Source organism: Bombus vancouverensis, chromosome 5, assembly GCF_051014615.1.
Source record: "Bombus vancouverensis nearcticus chromosome 5, iyBomVanc1_principal, whole genome shotgun sequence".
In the NCBI taxonomy this organism is placed as follows: domain Eukaryota; kingdom Metazoa; phylum Arthropoda; class Insecta; order Hymenoptera; family Apidae; genus Bombus; species Bombus vancouverensis.
Window position 1 is genome coordinate 12,113,477 of NC_134915.1, and position 13,701 is coordinate 12,127,177.

The window sequence follows — 13,701 nt, forward strand, 5'->3', positions numbered from 1 at the left end:
TGTAAGTCGACATCATTATACTTATATTTTGTAGTTATAATTATTGAATATGACGTTGAATGAAATTGTCCCTTTGTTCAGTATATTTATAAAAATTTCTTTATTTTATTGCAACTACTGAAAAATTTTCACATGTCGCTGTCGTAACTTCACATAGTTGTCGGAAACGATGATTGAATGCTTTACACACATATATGCAGTAGAGCTTTACATAATTTTCGTTTTTTCCTTTATTCGACTAAAAATATTCAAACTTAATTTACGAATGTCTAGTCCTGTGCAGAGAAGGAGGGATTTATAAATCATTTCATACGTGTTTCTTCATCAAATTTTTACAATGTATTCGAAATTACACAATTATAACGATTCCGTTAATTTTATTCGATACCTGTCCGTGAGTTACTTTTCAAAATTGGTATACTGTTAATCACATATGTCGATAATCTATAAAGGTGTCTAAATTATTTCGTTACATATAGAAAACTTAACAATCGTGACCGGATATGTCAAGATCTTTTATCTCGCGATTAACTTAATTTCCTCTTGAATCGCCATTAATCGTCGTCGATTTACGAGTCTTTCTTTTATAATCTTCATTATGAAATATATTTCAACCATAGTTTTCGTTTCATCTTCGTCTCTTTCTCTCTCTCCCTCTCGCTCACCCTTTCTCTCTTGATCCGAACATTTAACAAACACAATTAAAGAAACTTAATTTATATAAAATACGTAATGTTACATACGCTTATAGATATGTAACGCGTTTAAGAAACTTCCTCGTTCTTTTTTATCCGTTGTCGTACATATCAATACAACCGATATTGTTACAATAATTATTACGTTCAACAGAACAACATTTTTACAACGTAGAAAACGCTCATCGAAATACGGTGAGAATCACGCAAACTAGTCGCAACATTATAGTCGAATTCCGTCTATACACGCGTTATCGAGTGTTCCACACGTGTACATATTATATACAATGCAAATGATAAAGTATCACTTAAGAACGTCGATATTTTAATTATTGCTATGATCCGCAAAATGATAGTGTTACGGGTTTCTGACGAATTTGGAAGATTTAACGAAAAACTTTCTTCGGATAGCAAACGTCGTTTTCTTTACGCGTACAACATATTACAAATAAAACTGCATTTGAAATAGAAAAGTGATGTATGCTGACTTTAATTCTAACAGTTATTCGATATTCGAAGACATCCGAGCTATTAAACGAAAAAACATATATTAAATTTTAGTAGTCGATAATCTTTAAAATTAAGCGCCAAGAAACGTTATCATCTTCTATTCCAAATACTATTTTACGGGCCTATGATGTTCAATACTGGTTGCACGTCGCCCCTTCCTTCGAAAAAATGATCACTTTTTTTAATCGTTAGAAAAATATGGAGATCAACGAAACGAAATGATTTCGTTAGAAAAAGAAACGCGTTCAAACATACAACTTGTAGCGAAATTAACGGCATACTTTCTTCGCACCTGAAACGCTGTTAATTATAGTCCTTCAACATTATTCACCTGGGACTGGTCGCACGTGAAACATCGAGGAAGCGAATAGGAAAAAAGAAAGATCGGTAATAGTATAAAAGGAGGTTTGTTTTGCAGTTGTTGCAGCCAAGCGAGCTCGGAGACACAGTATTTTTAATACTACAACTTAGTAATAATCTACACGTAGAAAAGCATTTAAACGTCGAATTCAAGCTCGCCGTCTATAATAATGGTATAATGGCTTTATTGTAGTAAAATTATAGTAATAACAATCACATATGGTGTTATCTATCGACGAGATGTAACACGCATGTTTAAAATGATGAGACATAAATAATTTAGACGCATCGTGTGCTCGACGTAGTGCGTAGAAATTATGTAACATTAAAAATATATATATATATATTTATATATATTTATATATATATATTTATATGTATAATATATATAATATGTATAAATTGTTGAGTTATTTCCTATAAATATCTTCTAAAATCTGGCTTGGCAAATTAATCACTTAGAAACAAATTCACGATTTTCATTAACTTTAGGCACCAATGGTATGCAGACCCTGTCTTTGGTACATACGACCGATTCGATTTTATCATGTATCTGAACGTTAGAAGACATCAATTGGTTTTGTCTTCTATTCATTAGAAGAATTCTTTCGTTTATCAATACACCAGTTACTCGTTCCTTCGTTTCGTTTGTTCGTTTCACATTGTTCGTTAAATTGTCAGTTTGAACTTTGTTCCATCGCGGTACCAAGGAATCGCTCGGATTCCTCTTTCTTCCCTTTCTTTCTTTTTTTTTTTCTCCTTCTTTTCAATTAGTAAAACGACACAGTCCTTAAACACGTCTGATAACAGAAACTCAGTCTTCTTCCTTCTTCTCTGGCTTCAACTCAACCATTGCGTGCAGTTCTTCCGGACTGTACCTACGAACGAACAATGATACTATAAAACACGATCATCGTTATCGTCCTAACCGATTATCGTCGACTGCTCTCAAGAGAACCGAACGATCAGAGCATCGTGTCTGTCGCGCACTTACCCTAAGAGACTCTGTAAGTCACAGACAAAGCGGTAAACGTATCGTTTGCCAGCTGTTTTATGTATAATATTCTTGTCGTAATAATAACGGAGACCACGGCTCAGTTTCTCGTAGTTCATTTTAGGCTTGTTTTTACGGATGCCCCAACGACGTGCCACTTCGTCCGGATCCGTCAACTTGAACTCCCAGCCATCGCCAGTCCACGAGATAAAGCCTTGACACGATTTGTCTGTTAACAGCTCTAACAGAAATTGCCAGAGTTGAATGGGACCGGAACCGGTAAAGCAGGGTCCAGTGCCTGTTAACATTAGAAAGTAGCTGTTCCTTAGAACGAACTTTTTCGAAAAACCCAGGAGAATCGTATTCTAACTCGCGAGCGATTAATTACTTGTATAACCGGGGATCATCGCGCTCTGCAACAGAGGTTTCTGATCAGCGTTATTTCCAATAGACGAGGGATGATGAGGATTGGAAGAATCTCTTGGACCAAGACCAGCCAAGAATGCCGGATGATGAGACAGGTGTTCGAGAGGGCCGACTCCCCATTGATCACCGCCAACGCCGCCACCTCCTCCTCCGCTTCCGCTTCCTGGAACCGTTTGGAATGGCGTAGCGTCGTATTGTCCGTAACCACCGCTCTCGCTGTATCCTTCGTGGTAGCGACCTAGGTTGCAAAGCATCGATTATAATCGTCGAACGATCGTTCAAATATCATTAATTAAGTCTACTGTTCTCCTTGCTGTCCTTATTCTTCTATATAGTTCTATATTCTTCCTTTGAATACCTTGTTAGTAAATTCATAAAAAAAAAAGAAAAAAAAATATGAAAAAGACAAGGAGCAAATATATCCGAATATCTTAATGACCAAAAGCAAAAACATTTTAGCAACGTCCAAGGATACTGACAGATCAATTCGATGACATTTATATTGAACGTAAATTGCGGATAATAATATAGATTGGAGAACAGCAGCTCGAAGTTTCTTAAACCATTGAGATCACCTCGAGGATAATTTTTAAACGGCGATGGCTGATACTTCGGCTCGATTTGAATTCCACTGGCGCTGTAAAATTCCGGCGAGCCATCCAGGTTGAAAGGATGCGGCGGTTGGTGATCCTGCGGCAGACTGTGATACTCGGACGCCTCATCGTAGCCGGAATAATGTGCCGGAGTCATGTAGCTCTCCGTTGCCGTTTGACTAACCCTTAAGTCGCTCTCGTTAGTCCCTGTACCCGTGAGATCGTTGCCACTCGTCAACCCTGCTCCACCGCCTTGCAGGTGCTCCGTTATATGGTGGTTGGCATAATTCGCTGCTCGACAATCACGAACCATATTCAAATTCTACGATCCTCCTTTGAAAAATCGATAAATCCACGAAATATTCGTTCCATTTTCCGCTACTTACACTCCGTCTTCAGTTGGTTCAAGTTCCGTAGATGTATGTACGCGTTGTTCGCGTTATTGTTATTATTATTGTTGTTGTTGCTGTTTGGAGTACTGGAATGAGAGTTGGGCGCTTGAGCGTTATGGCTGTGAGGTGGCGGCGAGGTTTCATCCCTCTGGTTCTCGTCTTGGCACACGGGGCTGCGTAGATGATTGTAACCTCCTTAAAAATATCACCACAAAAGCAAACGCGTTACGTATGTTCCACGTACCCTTAAATCTCTGTGTTTTGCGAAATCTGCGAATTATTCGAAATCGATCGATCGAAGGGGGCGCGACGATTTTGTTCGCGCGAATCTGCCTGTATTTTTACTTTTTTATTCTCTTTCTTTCCAACGACACAAGATGTCCGGATAAAACGATTTCGACGGGAGCGGTGGAGATTTTCAAGCGTCATACGACGAGGGTTAAAGAAAATTCGAATTCCGTGATTTCTGTACGCTGCTAGGTCCCCATCGTCGTCGCGTCTCCGTACTCTGCTTCCGTTCGAAGGATAGCGGATTGTCGCCGACCGGCGTGCGATTTCGATCGTTTCGACTTTTCGCTCGGGCTGGCAGCATTCGCAGCGAAGGGTCGCGATGGGAAATCGTTGGAACCTGGGGAGTGCACGGTGTCACGAGAGGCACAGAGTCTGCAGGGAGGAACCGCTGACACGTGGGCGGCGCGCATCTCGACGATTGGCCCGAGCCAACTCCGCCTATCCTCGACTTCCTTTCCTCGGCCACGAGAAACCCGTCGCGCGTCCATTACGGAGGCTGCGACCCGCTTCGTCCTCGTCGGATCGACCACGAACGCGACAGCGCTTGTAAAATCATCGTCTGGTCGTTTGATCTCGCGAGGTCCGAGAGAAGATCGGGGAATCTCGGGAGATCGGTTCGAACAGCTTTGACGTACAAGTTCAAAGATTTGTTCATTTATTTAAACGGATAATAAGTTCTTCGGTATATGTGTATAGAGAGGGAGAGAGAGAGAGAGAGAGAGAGAGAGAAATTGGAAAGAAACGAATGTAAACAAATTACATCACGCCTCGAGTTATAGAAAGATCATCGTTATGCATTAACTTTTGCGATTATCCTATTAATACAATTACGCTTATGCTAGAGAATTCTGTGAGATTGTTGTCTAACGATCGTAACAAGTTTTGTTGTCTAAAGATCGTAACAACAATCTTGTCGCAGTGTGATGTTTGCCAACGTCGTATATGTAGAAATCATTGTACTTCAACCAATTGTTATTTATGTTTTGCTTTTTTATTCTCTAATTACATTATAATATATTATAATTATATTATAATGTAAACGGAACAGATGCGGTTTATTTATATCCTGCTATTTATTCGCTCATGTATGTATTCATATACAGGGTGGTTGGTAACTGGTGGTACAAGCGGAAAGGGGGTGATTCTATGCGAAAAAAGAAGTCGAAAATATAGAATAAAAATGTTTTCTTTCGATCGAGACAACGATCTACAGTGAGATCCGTTACAACGAGACGCGATAAAGTGCACGCGTACCGGGCGAAAATTCCAAGTCGATTTTCTCGAAAACAAGGCCTCAAAGGAAAAATTTCGACTTCTTTTTTCGCGTAGAATCACCCCCTTTCCGCTTGTACCACCAGTTACCAACCACCCTGTATATAAATGATTTACTGAGAAATAAAGTAAAACAAGCAAGTCGATGCCCTGTCTCTATATTTCCGAAAAAAAGACATTATTAGAATTGAAAATATTGTGCTACGAAAATAAAGTGCTACGAAAACGAGGGAGTATAGCAACTGGACCCAAAGCGACCCATTATGGGACACCGCTAGGAGGAACAAGCGTTAAGGAATAAGCTATGCCTGATCGAGGGACTCGTAGCACGCGAGTTTTAAGACGAGCTAAGATTCCATAAGCTACGATAAGATAAGAAAGCTATTTACAACGCCGTTTAGTGATTTGTGAGGGAATGTAAGATGGAGCATCTCGCGTCTACGATCGAGAGATTCAGACGCAACAGACGTTCAACAAAGGCCAGAGTAATCGTAATCAACAACGTTAGAGACGCGTGACAGCTTAAAACACGTGGCTAGGCATAAAAATCTATACGCTGTACACGTTCTAAATTGATAATGTGACGAGAATGGTAAGATGACCAGATGGTAGAACAGTAGTTCTAAGTGAGGCTTAACCAACGCACGATACACGATACGATCTAACGGTGTTGACGTCCTTAAAAAAAAAACTTACACGCTCTATGTAATGTAACGAAGAAGCTCGAGCGCACTACTGTCAGTGGCAACCTTGATGATGTGAGAAGCGAATGATAGATCAGTCGAGAAGATTACACCAAGGTCCCGAATAGTTGTTGTAGACGAGAGAAAGGGACCGTGCACGGTGTAATTATTTGAATTGAATTGAGATACTAGCTCCAGAGAAACGAATGACCGGGCATTTCTTCAAGTTAAGTATAAATAGACGACTGCACGTGCAGCAAGCTTGTGAATGTCATTCTGAGTAAGCTTATAGCTGACAGGATTATCAATAACGCGATACAATTTCAAATCGGATGATTTATGGATATAAATAGAAGAGGAAAAAAGACAGTAGGAGAAACAAGTATGTTTGTCATCGATAAATAAGTTGTAGAGTAAAGCTGATATTTTAATATTTTACGAAGATATTTCATCGTTTTTGGGCTTTGGAGTTTGCAGCTTGTTTGTTATTATTTAGCATTTTACACGCTCATGTAAAAGTCGTTTTATCGTAATGCGCTTCTTTTATTGGATATTGCGCTCGTTTCGTAGTAATTTCTACTACGTCACGGATGGTAAATATGTAATTAAGCGATGGATTGAAACAACACTGGCAATACTCTGTTCTCACTGTCGCGCAGTGCGATGCAAGGCACGTATCCTGGACAAAATTTTATAACTTTCGTCGTCTTCGCGATAGAGATATTCAACGAACGAGGTCACTAATTAATATAAAACATGCTACGATTTGCATCAAAATAATTTACTTCTCGCGCACAATGCGGCCTCGGCGCGAGTTTGCGACAGAAGAAAGATCGAAATTGCGAAATGTATTTGAAATTATAATTACAATATGTGAAATTACGCATTGCAAATATAATTTCATGTTGTAGATTATAAATGTATGTAAGCGGAAAAATATAAGTAATAAACTGTAACTTTTGCGATATTGTTTAAAAATTAGCAATAAAACAAAGATATACATCGTTAAATTTCTTCTCAAGTTCGTAAATTTTAATACCGCGCGAAGGACAAACATCCGATAAATCGCAATTTGTAGTAATTCTTTGGACTTTTGGGAAGATATTCCTAACTTTTCCTTGTTGCAGATTTCCGAAAAAAAATCATGCAATATTAAAATTTACTCTATGCTTGATACGAGATAATAGAAAGCGCAAGTTATATTGCGCTGCTTATTTTGAATTTGATTTTACAAGAGAAGCAAAATTATAAGATTTAATTGTTTTGTTCCAGCTTAAATATTATCGCACATGTAGAAGTTATAAAACTTGTGAAAGATTCGTTAAAATAAGAAATATCCTGGCCGCGATTCTTCGTAGCAAATATTTTATTTAAAACGTTTCTTATTCGTGCTGTTACGGAAACAACTACTGAATTACAATAATTACACTCTTTCGTTGCCTGAATATTTGCAGTAGCGAACAAAAGTTTAAGACGACTACCTTTCCGATAGTTAATCATACACCATATTATTAAGAAATAATTAACACTTCCAAGTTTTCCTTACAGTGACACACATGTATCTACCAATGGTCACGAAACCATTATTAAGATATGAAGAATACTTGATAGAATGTATACGAACTGTATAAGACGATTCGATGCTGCATTTAAAACATTAAATGTCATAAAATTAAACTAATGTTTAAGACGAACATTCGAACAAAGTGATGCTTCGAATTAATCGAACGATAACAAGCCTATTTTACACGACGTATTGAATTTATAATAAGAATTGTCACATTTAAGGAGGTATATCACGCAAAAAGAAAAAAGACTATAGAAAGAATATAGCAAATACGCATGTTATTGGAAGATTTGAGACAGTTTGTAAGCAGGCATGGTAGCTATAAATTTAGAAAAATTGCTCAAAAAGCTACAGCCCAGTTGGACCACGTCCGAAAACGATCATTTTCGAACCGCTACGCTGCTGATATTCAAAAAGAAATCTGCGCCACGAATGATTTTGTTTCGGAAGAAGGTACTTAGTAGTAAAAATCGAAAGTTGGCAATTGCTTTCGTCGAAGCACTAAAGCACTGGACAGTACAAGATTTGAGGAAAGTGATATTTTCCGACGATTGGAAGCTTGACAGAGTGTTACGATAGAATGGAGTTCGATAGCGAGCAACTGTGGATTAGCGTTTATTTAATATCTATAACATAACGCGATAATCAATCAATCAGAAAACTAGTCTTATGCTTTTATTTGCTATTGTCTGCATAAATAACACTTTCATTCATCTTTTACTAAATTCCTTAAATCTTATGTTGATAAATACCGCCGTCTAGATGTTAAAACATAATTGCAACACATTATCGGGGAAATTAATTACATCGGATATGAAAAGAATGGATTTTTGTCGTTTCATTCCAGTTACTGATAAGATCAAGAGCGTTAGGCTTCGCGAATCCGGCTCCGCGAAGATAACAGTACACGCGTACGTAATCTGGTTTCGATTATGCCTTTTGTGGGGGACGTTTGACGCTTCAATAACGTTTCGTTGATATTCTGAACGCTTGTGTGAGATTTCATTGCTAAAAATCGCACTTCACATGCAAACGATCTCCGTTCCATTAAGAAGCTACTATAAATAAGCTCGATAAATAAAACATTGAACCGTTTCTAAATGTCGCAGTTAGCGTGGCTTCTTATCGTATCCGTTGGTTATATAATACCGGATTTTAATTAAACAATTTTCTTTTCCAATGAATTCTGCTCGCGCTTCGCAACCATAAAAAATCGCTAATTATTCCGAGCAGCTTGGTAGCGAGGCTCGCGATTCCACGGCATCCCCCGACGTCGTGCAGGACAATGGCTTCTGGCGGATTATCATAATCCACTGGCTAAGCGTCGCGTTGCGTGAACACACGGAATTACAATGTGCACGATATGTGTGACCAGCCGACGTTCCCACACTTATCCTTTTTAACGGCGAGGAAAACAGGTGGCCCAGCACTCGACCCGTAACGAACAGCTATCGTTCGCGACACGAATAATGGGTCCACTCGCGTTAACGAACTTCCACGATCGTCGCAGATACGATAGATGATATCTAGCCGTGTCGATCGGTTGCAAAAGCCACTGCGGATTGTAAAATCGATACAGTTAGTTTGCAGTTAAGTGGAAGCGCAATTAATCGTAGGTTCGTTGGAACAATTGTCTGTTTACATGACAGAGGAACGATATCGTTTGTAAACGTTATAAGGGTGCAATGATAAGTATTTAATATAGATCAGTATCTAGATTAGTATATAGATCTTCTTAGTTAATATCTTTTTTTGTAATAGAAAGATGGAAGAAGTCGAAGCTTTCGAAGGTTTGCTAAATATCAAAATTATCACACTGAACGAAGATCGTTCAAAATATTCGAATCCTAAGCAGCGAATCTAAATCTAAGAAAATAAATCTCTCGCCCTAAGAATTAGAATTTTAATAGTTTTGAATTTCGCTCTATACTATGCAAATGATCCAAAATTACAATTTGTCGTGAAAGTTAATTTCCAAATTATCCTGTACGTCCCATTAACGTTGGTTCTACGTTAATGAACAAATTTCCTAGCTCTCCTGTACTCTGTTACTAAAACAATGGTCCTGTAACAACGAGTCAAACAAATTCTGCCCAGCGCAAGGCGCGAGAGAAAGAAACCTCTCGCTCGGTAGACACCACCATAAAGGGTCAAAGAGTGTAACGACACGCGGAATTATCATATAAGTCCAGGCGGGTTCTCATAGGTTCGCGGGCAAGTCGGTTCGAGGAACGTCGACGTTAATGGGGGCCCAAGGGACGGACCCTTGCGCACACCACCTACACCTGCATGGGTTGGCGTGTAGCTGCACCTCGCACCCCATTTCATGGACGGTGAGCGTGGGAGTGCAGCTTCGAGTCGGCCCTCACGGCGTGCCACGCGCACGCATACACCTAAACGCCCAACACACACGTACAACCATGAACACTTTGCTCGTGTGCTCCTCCACGAGGTACATGTTTTCATGCTACCTAAATGCACCCTCTTCTCGCGTTCCTTCCTCCACGATCCTTCCTCTCCACCTCTTCTTCTACCTCTTCTTCTTCTTGTTCCTCTGCTTTTTCGTCTTCGTCGCCGTCTTGAGCCGCGACTCCTAAAGAGGGGGGCAGAGCAACGAAACTATTCCGAAATTCCTGAAGCATTCAGGCCGCGCGTTTGTTCACACGGATGAACAATTGAAGCCGGAGCAGGCAATTCTTTTTTCTTCCTTCGCGTTTGTCTTGATCGCTTTTCTTTCACGTTGGCTCTCGTTCTTCTTTTTCTCCAAAGTTCAACCGGGCTGGCATACTTTTGGGCGGTTCTGGAATTTCGGCCCCGGAGTCTCGTTAAATTTGCAAACGAGGGCTTCCTCTTTTCAATTTTCCTTTTCCAAGAGCGTTCCAACGTTCTTTGTATTTTGCAGATCTGATATTACCTTCGCGGTATTGCATGATTCTCGCTGGCAGGGTACATTAACGTAATCCTTGGATGATTAATTCCAAGTTCGCGGGTTCTTTGTTATCCAGAGTGGATTACGACACGCTATCTGTATATATATGTATATATGTGTGTGTATATATATATATAAATAATCTACTTCCTGATCTGGATGTTTTTAATCCTAATTATAACTGAGCTTCCCATGGAACTATTGCTCTCTTCGTATCTCTTCCTATGAAAAATCACTCGAGTCGTTTAACTAACTTCCAATTGTAAATACCAACGATGAATTATTTGTATGTTCCACGATACCGAAGGAATGTACGAATAGGAAGGGCGTTGGAACGTAACCTATAGAAAGTGTTGGCAAATCGTGACCTGCGTTTTGTATGGTATTTTTCTTGGACCCAGAGGAACTATAGACGAAGAAGGCGAGAATTCGTGCTGCTTGTGTTAATTTTCTTTCTTTTTGCATAAACGTTACTTTCATCGACGGCGCGTTTAAGCCTCAAATGATAGAAACATAAAATTATGGTTGATTATTGTTTCTGATTCATATTGGAGAAACAGGGATTATATATAGAAATTCTTCTAGAGAGAATAGCAATGCAGTAACTCAATAATAAACTGAAATATCATAAAGTACTGAGCAGTGCAGTAATGTTTAAAAAAATACGGACATGTAAGTGTGTAAGCAACGTTCAAGTCACATGACGTCATAGAGAGTCAAGAGAATTAAACAAATTTATTATTAGACCACGGATGTTTACGCGTTTATGAGAAATTATAAGATGCAAAAATATACAAAATATCTAAGGTCATTCAGCTTCTATTTACATACAAACATTTTCCGACAATGTACCACTTCGATATTTTTCATCGCATACCTTCTATAGCGTGTCTCCTTTCGTCCGGTACACCCTTTACTCGTGTAGCTCGTTGCTTCGTCGATAAACAAATGATAAGATCTACAATGAAATACGAACTCTGTACTGGAATTCAATCCAGAAGAGAAAGCGCCTGTTAAGAGAGAAATAAACGAGTAGAATGACGAAGAAGAAGACGAAAAAGAAGAAGAAGATAGTTTCGAGGGAGCAAATGTAGCCACCAGCCAGACGCGTATCAGCTGTGGAACAGGTGCCAAGGGCTGGTCCGCAAGCAACGAGTAACGGCGAAGAAACGCAAGGCAGCCAGCAAGCAAAACGTGGTCAGCAACGCAGGCCACGAGGCACGCGCCAAATCGAATGAAACGCCAGTCGGCCTGCACAGCTGCTGCGTGTATATAAGCCGGAGAAGAGAAGAACACGACGACGAGGAAGAAGGAGAAAAAGGAGTAGACCGGCGGCCTCTTGAAAATTAAAACCTGCCCCGCGAACGCTTTCATCGCCGGAAGCCTATTATCTTTTTCTTTCTCTGGAGCCCGCCGATTCTCCTCTTCTGCTCCTTCTTCTCGCGGCCCGTATCGGAATCTTTTTTAGATACAGAAGATTCGATTTGATTTTTGGCCGAAGCTCCAGGCACTGGATATGACGCAGGTGTAGGCACTAGATTCCTTTCGGAGAAGTTTCATTCGTTAAATTTCTTTTTATCAAATGCGATAGAAATAGGGCCGTAGCATAAAACTCGTACCGAAGAAACAGAGCTTTCGTACTTTACAAGAATTTAACAAAACGCAAAAATGCATCTATAAAATTACTATGAGAGAAATTACGAATCATTTTGACGGTCATGGTAATTGTAGTACTAATTTCTTGATTTCTTAAATAATTCTTAGATCTTGTTTTAAGAAACGATGTGTTCTGTTGTTGACGCAAATAGTAACTTATTGTGAATACTCGATATTGGAAGCAGGGGTGGATTTATCCTGACGCTAATGACACTGTAAGCGTCATGAGTCCCCGAAACGTCATGGTGGCCACAAAAGATTAATAAACGATTATCATAATTACATAAAATACATTCGTTAGTGTGCAAAGACTGTAAAATTTTAGTTTAACTAAGATAACGATTATTCGAGACGGGCACTCGATAGGCCCACTCTTCATCATCTAACTATAAGCGAATATCATATTCTGACAGATTAGCCAAAAGATTTTTAAACATTAACAATATAATTATCAATTATATTAAATACTAATTTCCTATTGATTTAACAGACATCGATTCAGCCAGGCTAAATGGTTTTAAATTTCATTTAGTTCAGGAGCTCTAAAATCGTTATTAGCTGCAGGTCCTCAAAAGGATAAATCCTTTATCGATTAGAAATGTTCCGGCTCGTAAGTGTTTTATTATTATGCTAAAATAACGAATTAAAAGAATTAACAAATACCTTAGGTTAAAATACTTTATCGAAGGTTGGGACAGGTATTAGATAGCTTATGGTTAACGAATATCGGACTTTTTCCAACTGGCAAACCAGAGGTCAAATAAAAGTATTAGTGGAGGAAATAATGAATTTGCTTTCGCGCTAGTTGCCATGCTCTGAGCTGTTTTGTATGCGAATAAACGACATTCGTGGTACGCTGCGAATTCAATGAATCGGGACTGTTATTTTCCCCCTTTCCATCGTTTTCCTCCTTCGTCGAAATCATGTGCTTACGCATTCACTGGGCCCTTATCAAGATAATAAGAAGATCAAAGGATTATTTAAAAATTGCTAGTACGCAGGCAACGATAAAAGATCAATCGCTCAGTCTGAGTCTGGTATTTTATCGACGTTTACGATAGCAGCCTCAACGTGAATGTAAAAAATCCACGATAATTTCGTCTATCTAAATCATGACAGGAGATGAGTAATCCAAAAATCAAATATTTACGTAAAAGACAAGTACGCTTACATATCTCGGAAACAGTATAAATGTTCAACTGATTCATAAGAATTGGCAATAACAATATCTAATTTTGATATTTATTTTACGATAACAATGGTAATAATGATAATAATAATAATAACAATAACAAGTTCAAGGAACTAATAATGCACCATCAGATTAGCATTG

At 39.0% G+C, this 13,701-nt stretch overlaps 1 protein-coding gene across 5 annotated transcripts in view; it reads right to left on the minus strand.

Moving 5' to 3' along the window:
- Positions 1 to 72: 72 nt before the first annotated feature.
- The window catches only part of pnt (ETS transcription factor pointed), a 145,291-nt gene continuing 131,662 nt past the window's right edge, over positions 73 to 13,701 (minus strand). For all 5 annotated transcript variants that reach the window (XM_033332764.2, XM_033332769.2, XM_033332766.2 and 2 more), the window contains 5 exons: positions 3,965 to 4,165; positions 3,561 to 3,869; positions 2,948 to 3,223; positions 2,560 to 2,857; positions 73 to 2,443 (listed from right to left, as the gene is read on the minus strand). In XM_033332764.2, coding sequence (XP_033188655.2) covers positions 2,380 to 2,443; positions 2,560 to 2,857; positions 2,948 to 3,223; positions 3,561 to 3,869; positions 3,965 to 4,165 — 1,148 coding nt within the window. In that variant the 3' untranslated portion in view covers positions 73 to 2,379. The remainder of the gene's footprint in view (positions 2,444 to 2,559; positions 2,858 to 2,947; positions 3,224 to 3,560; positions 3,870 to 3,964; positions 4,166 to 13,701) is intronic.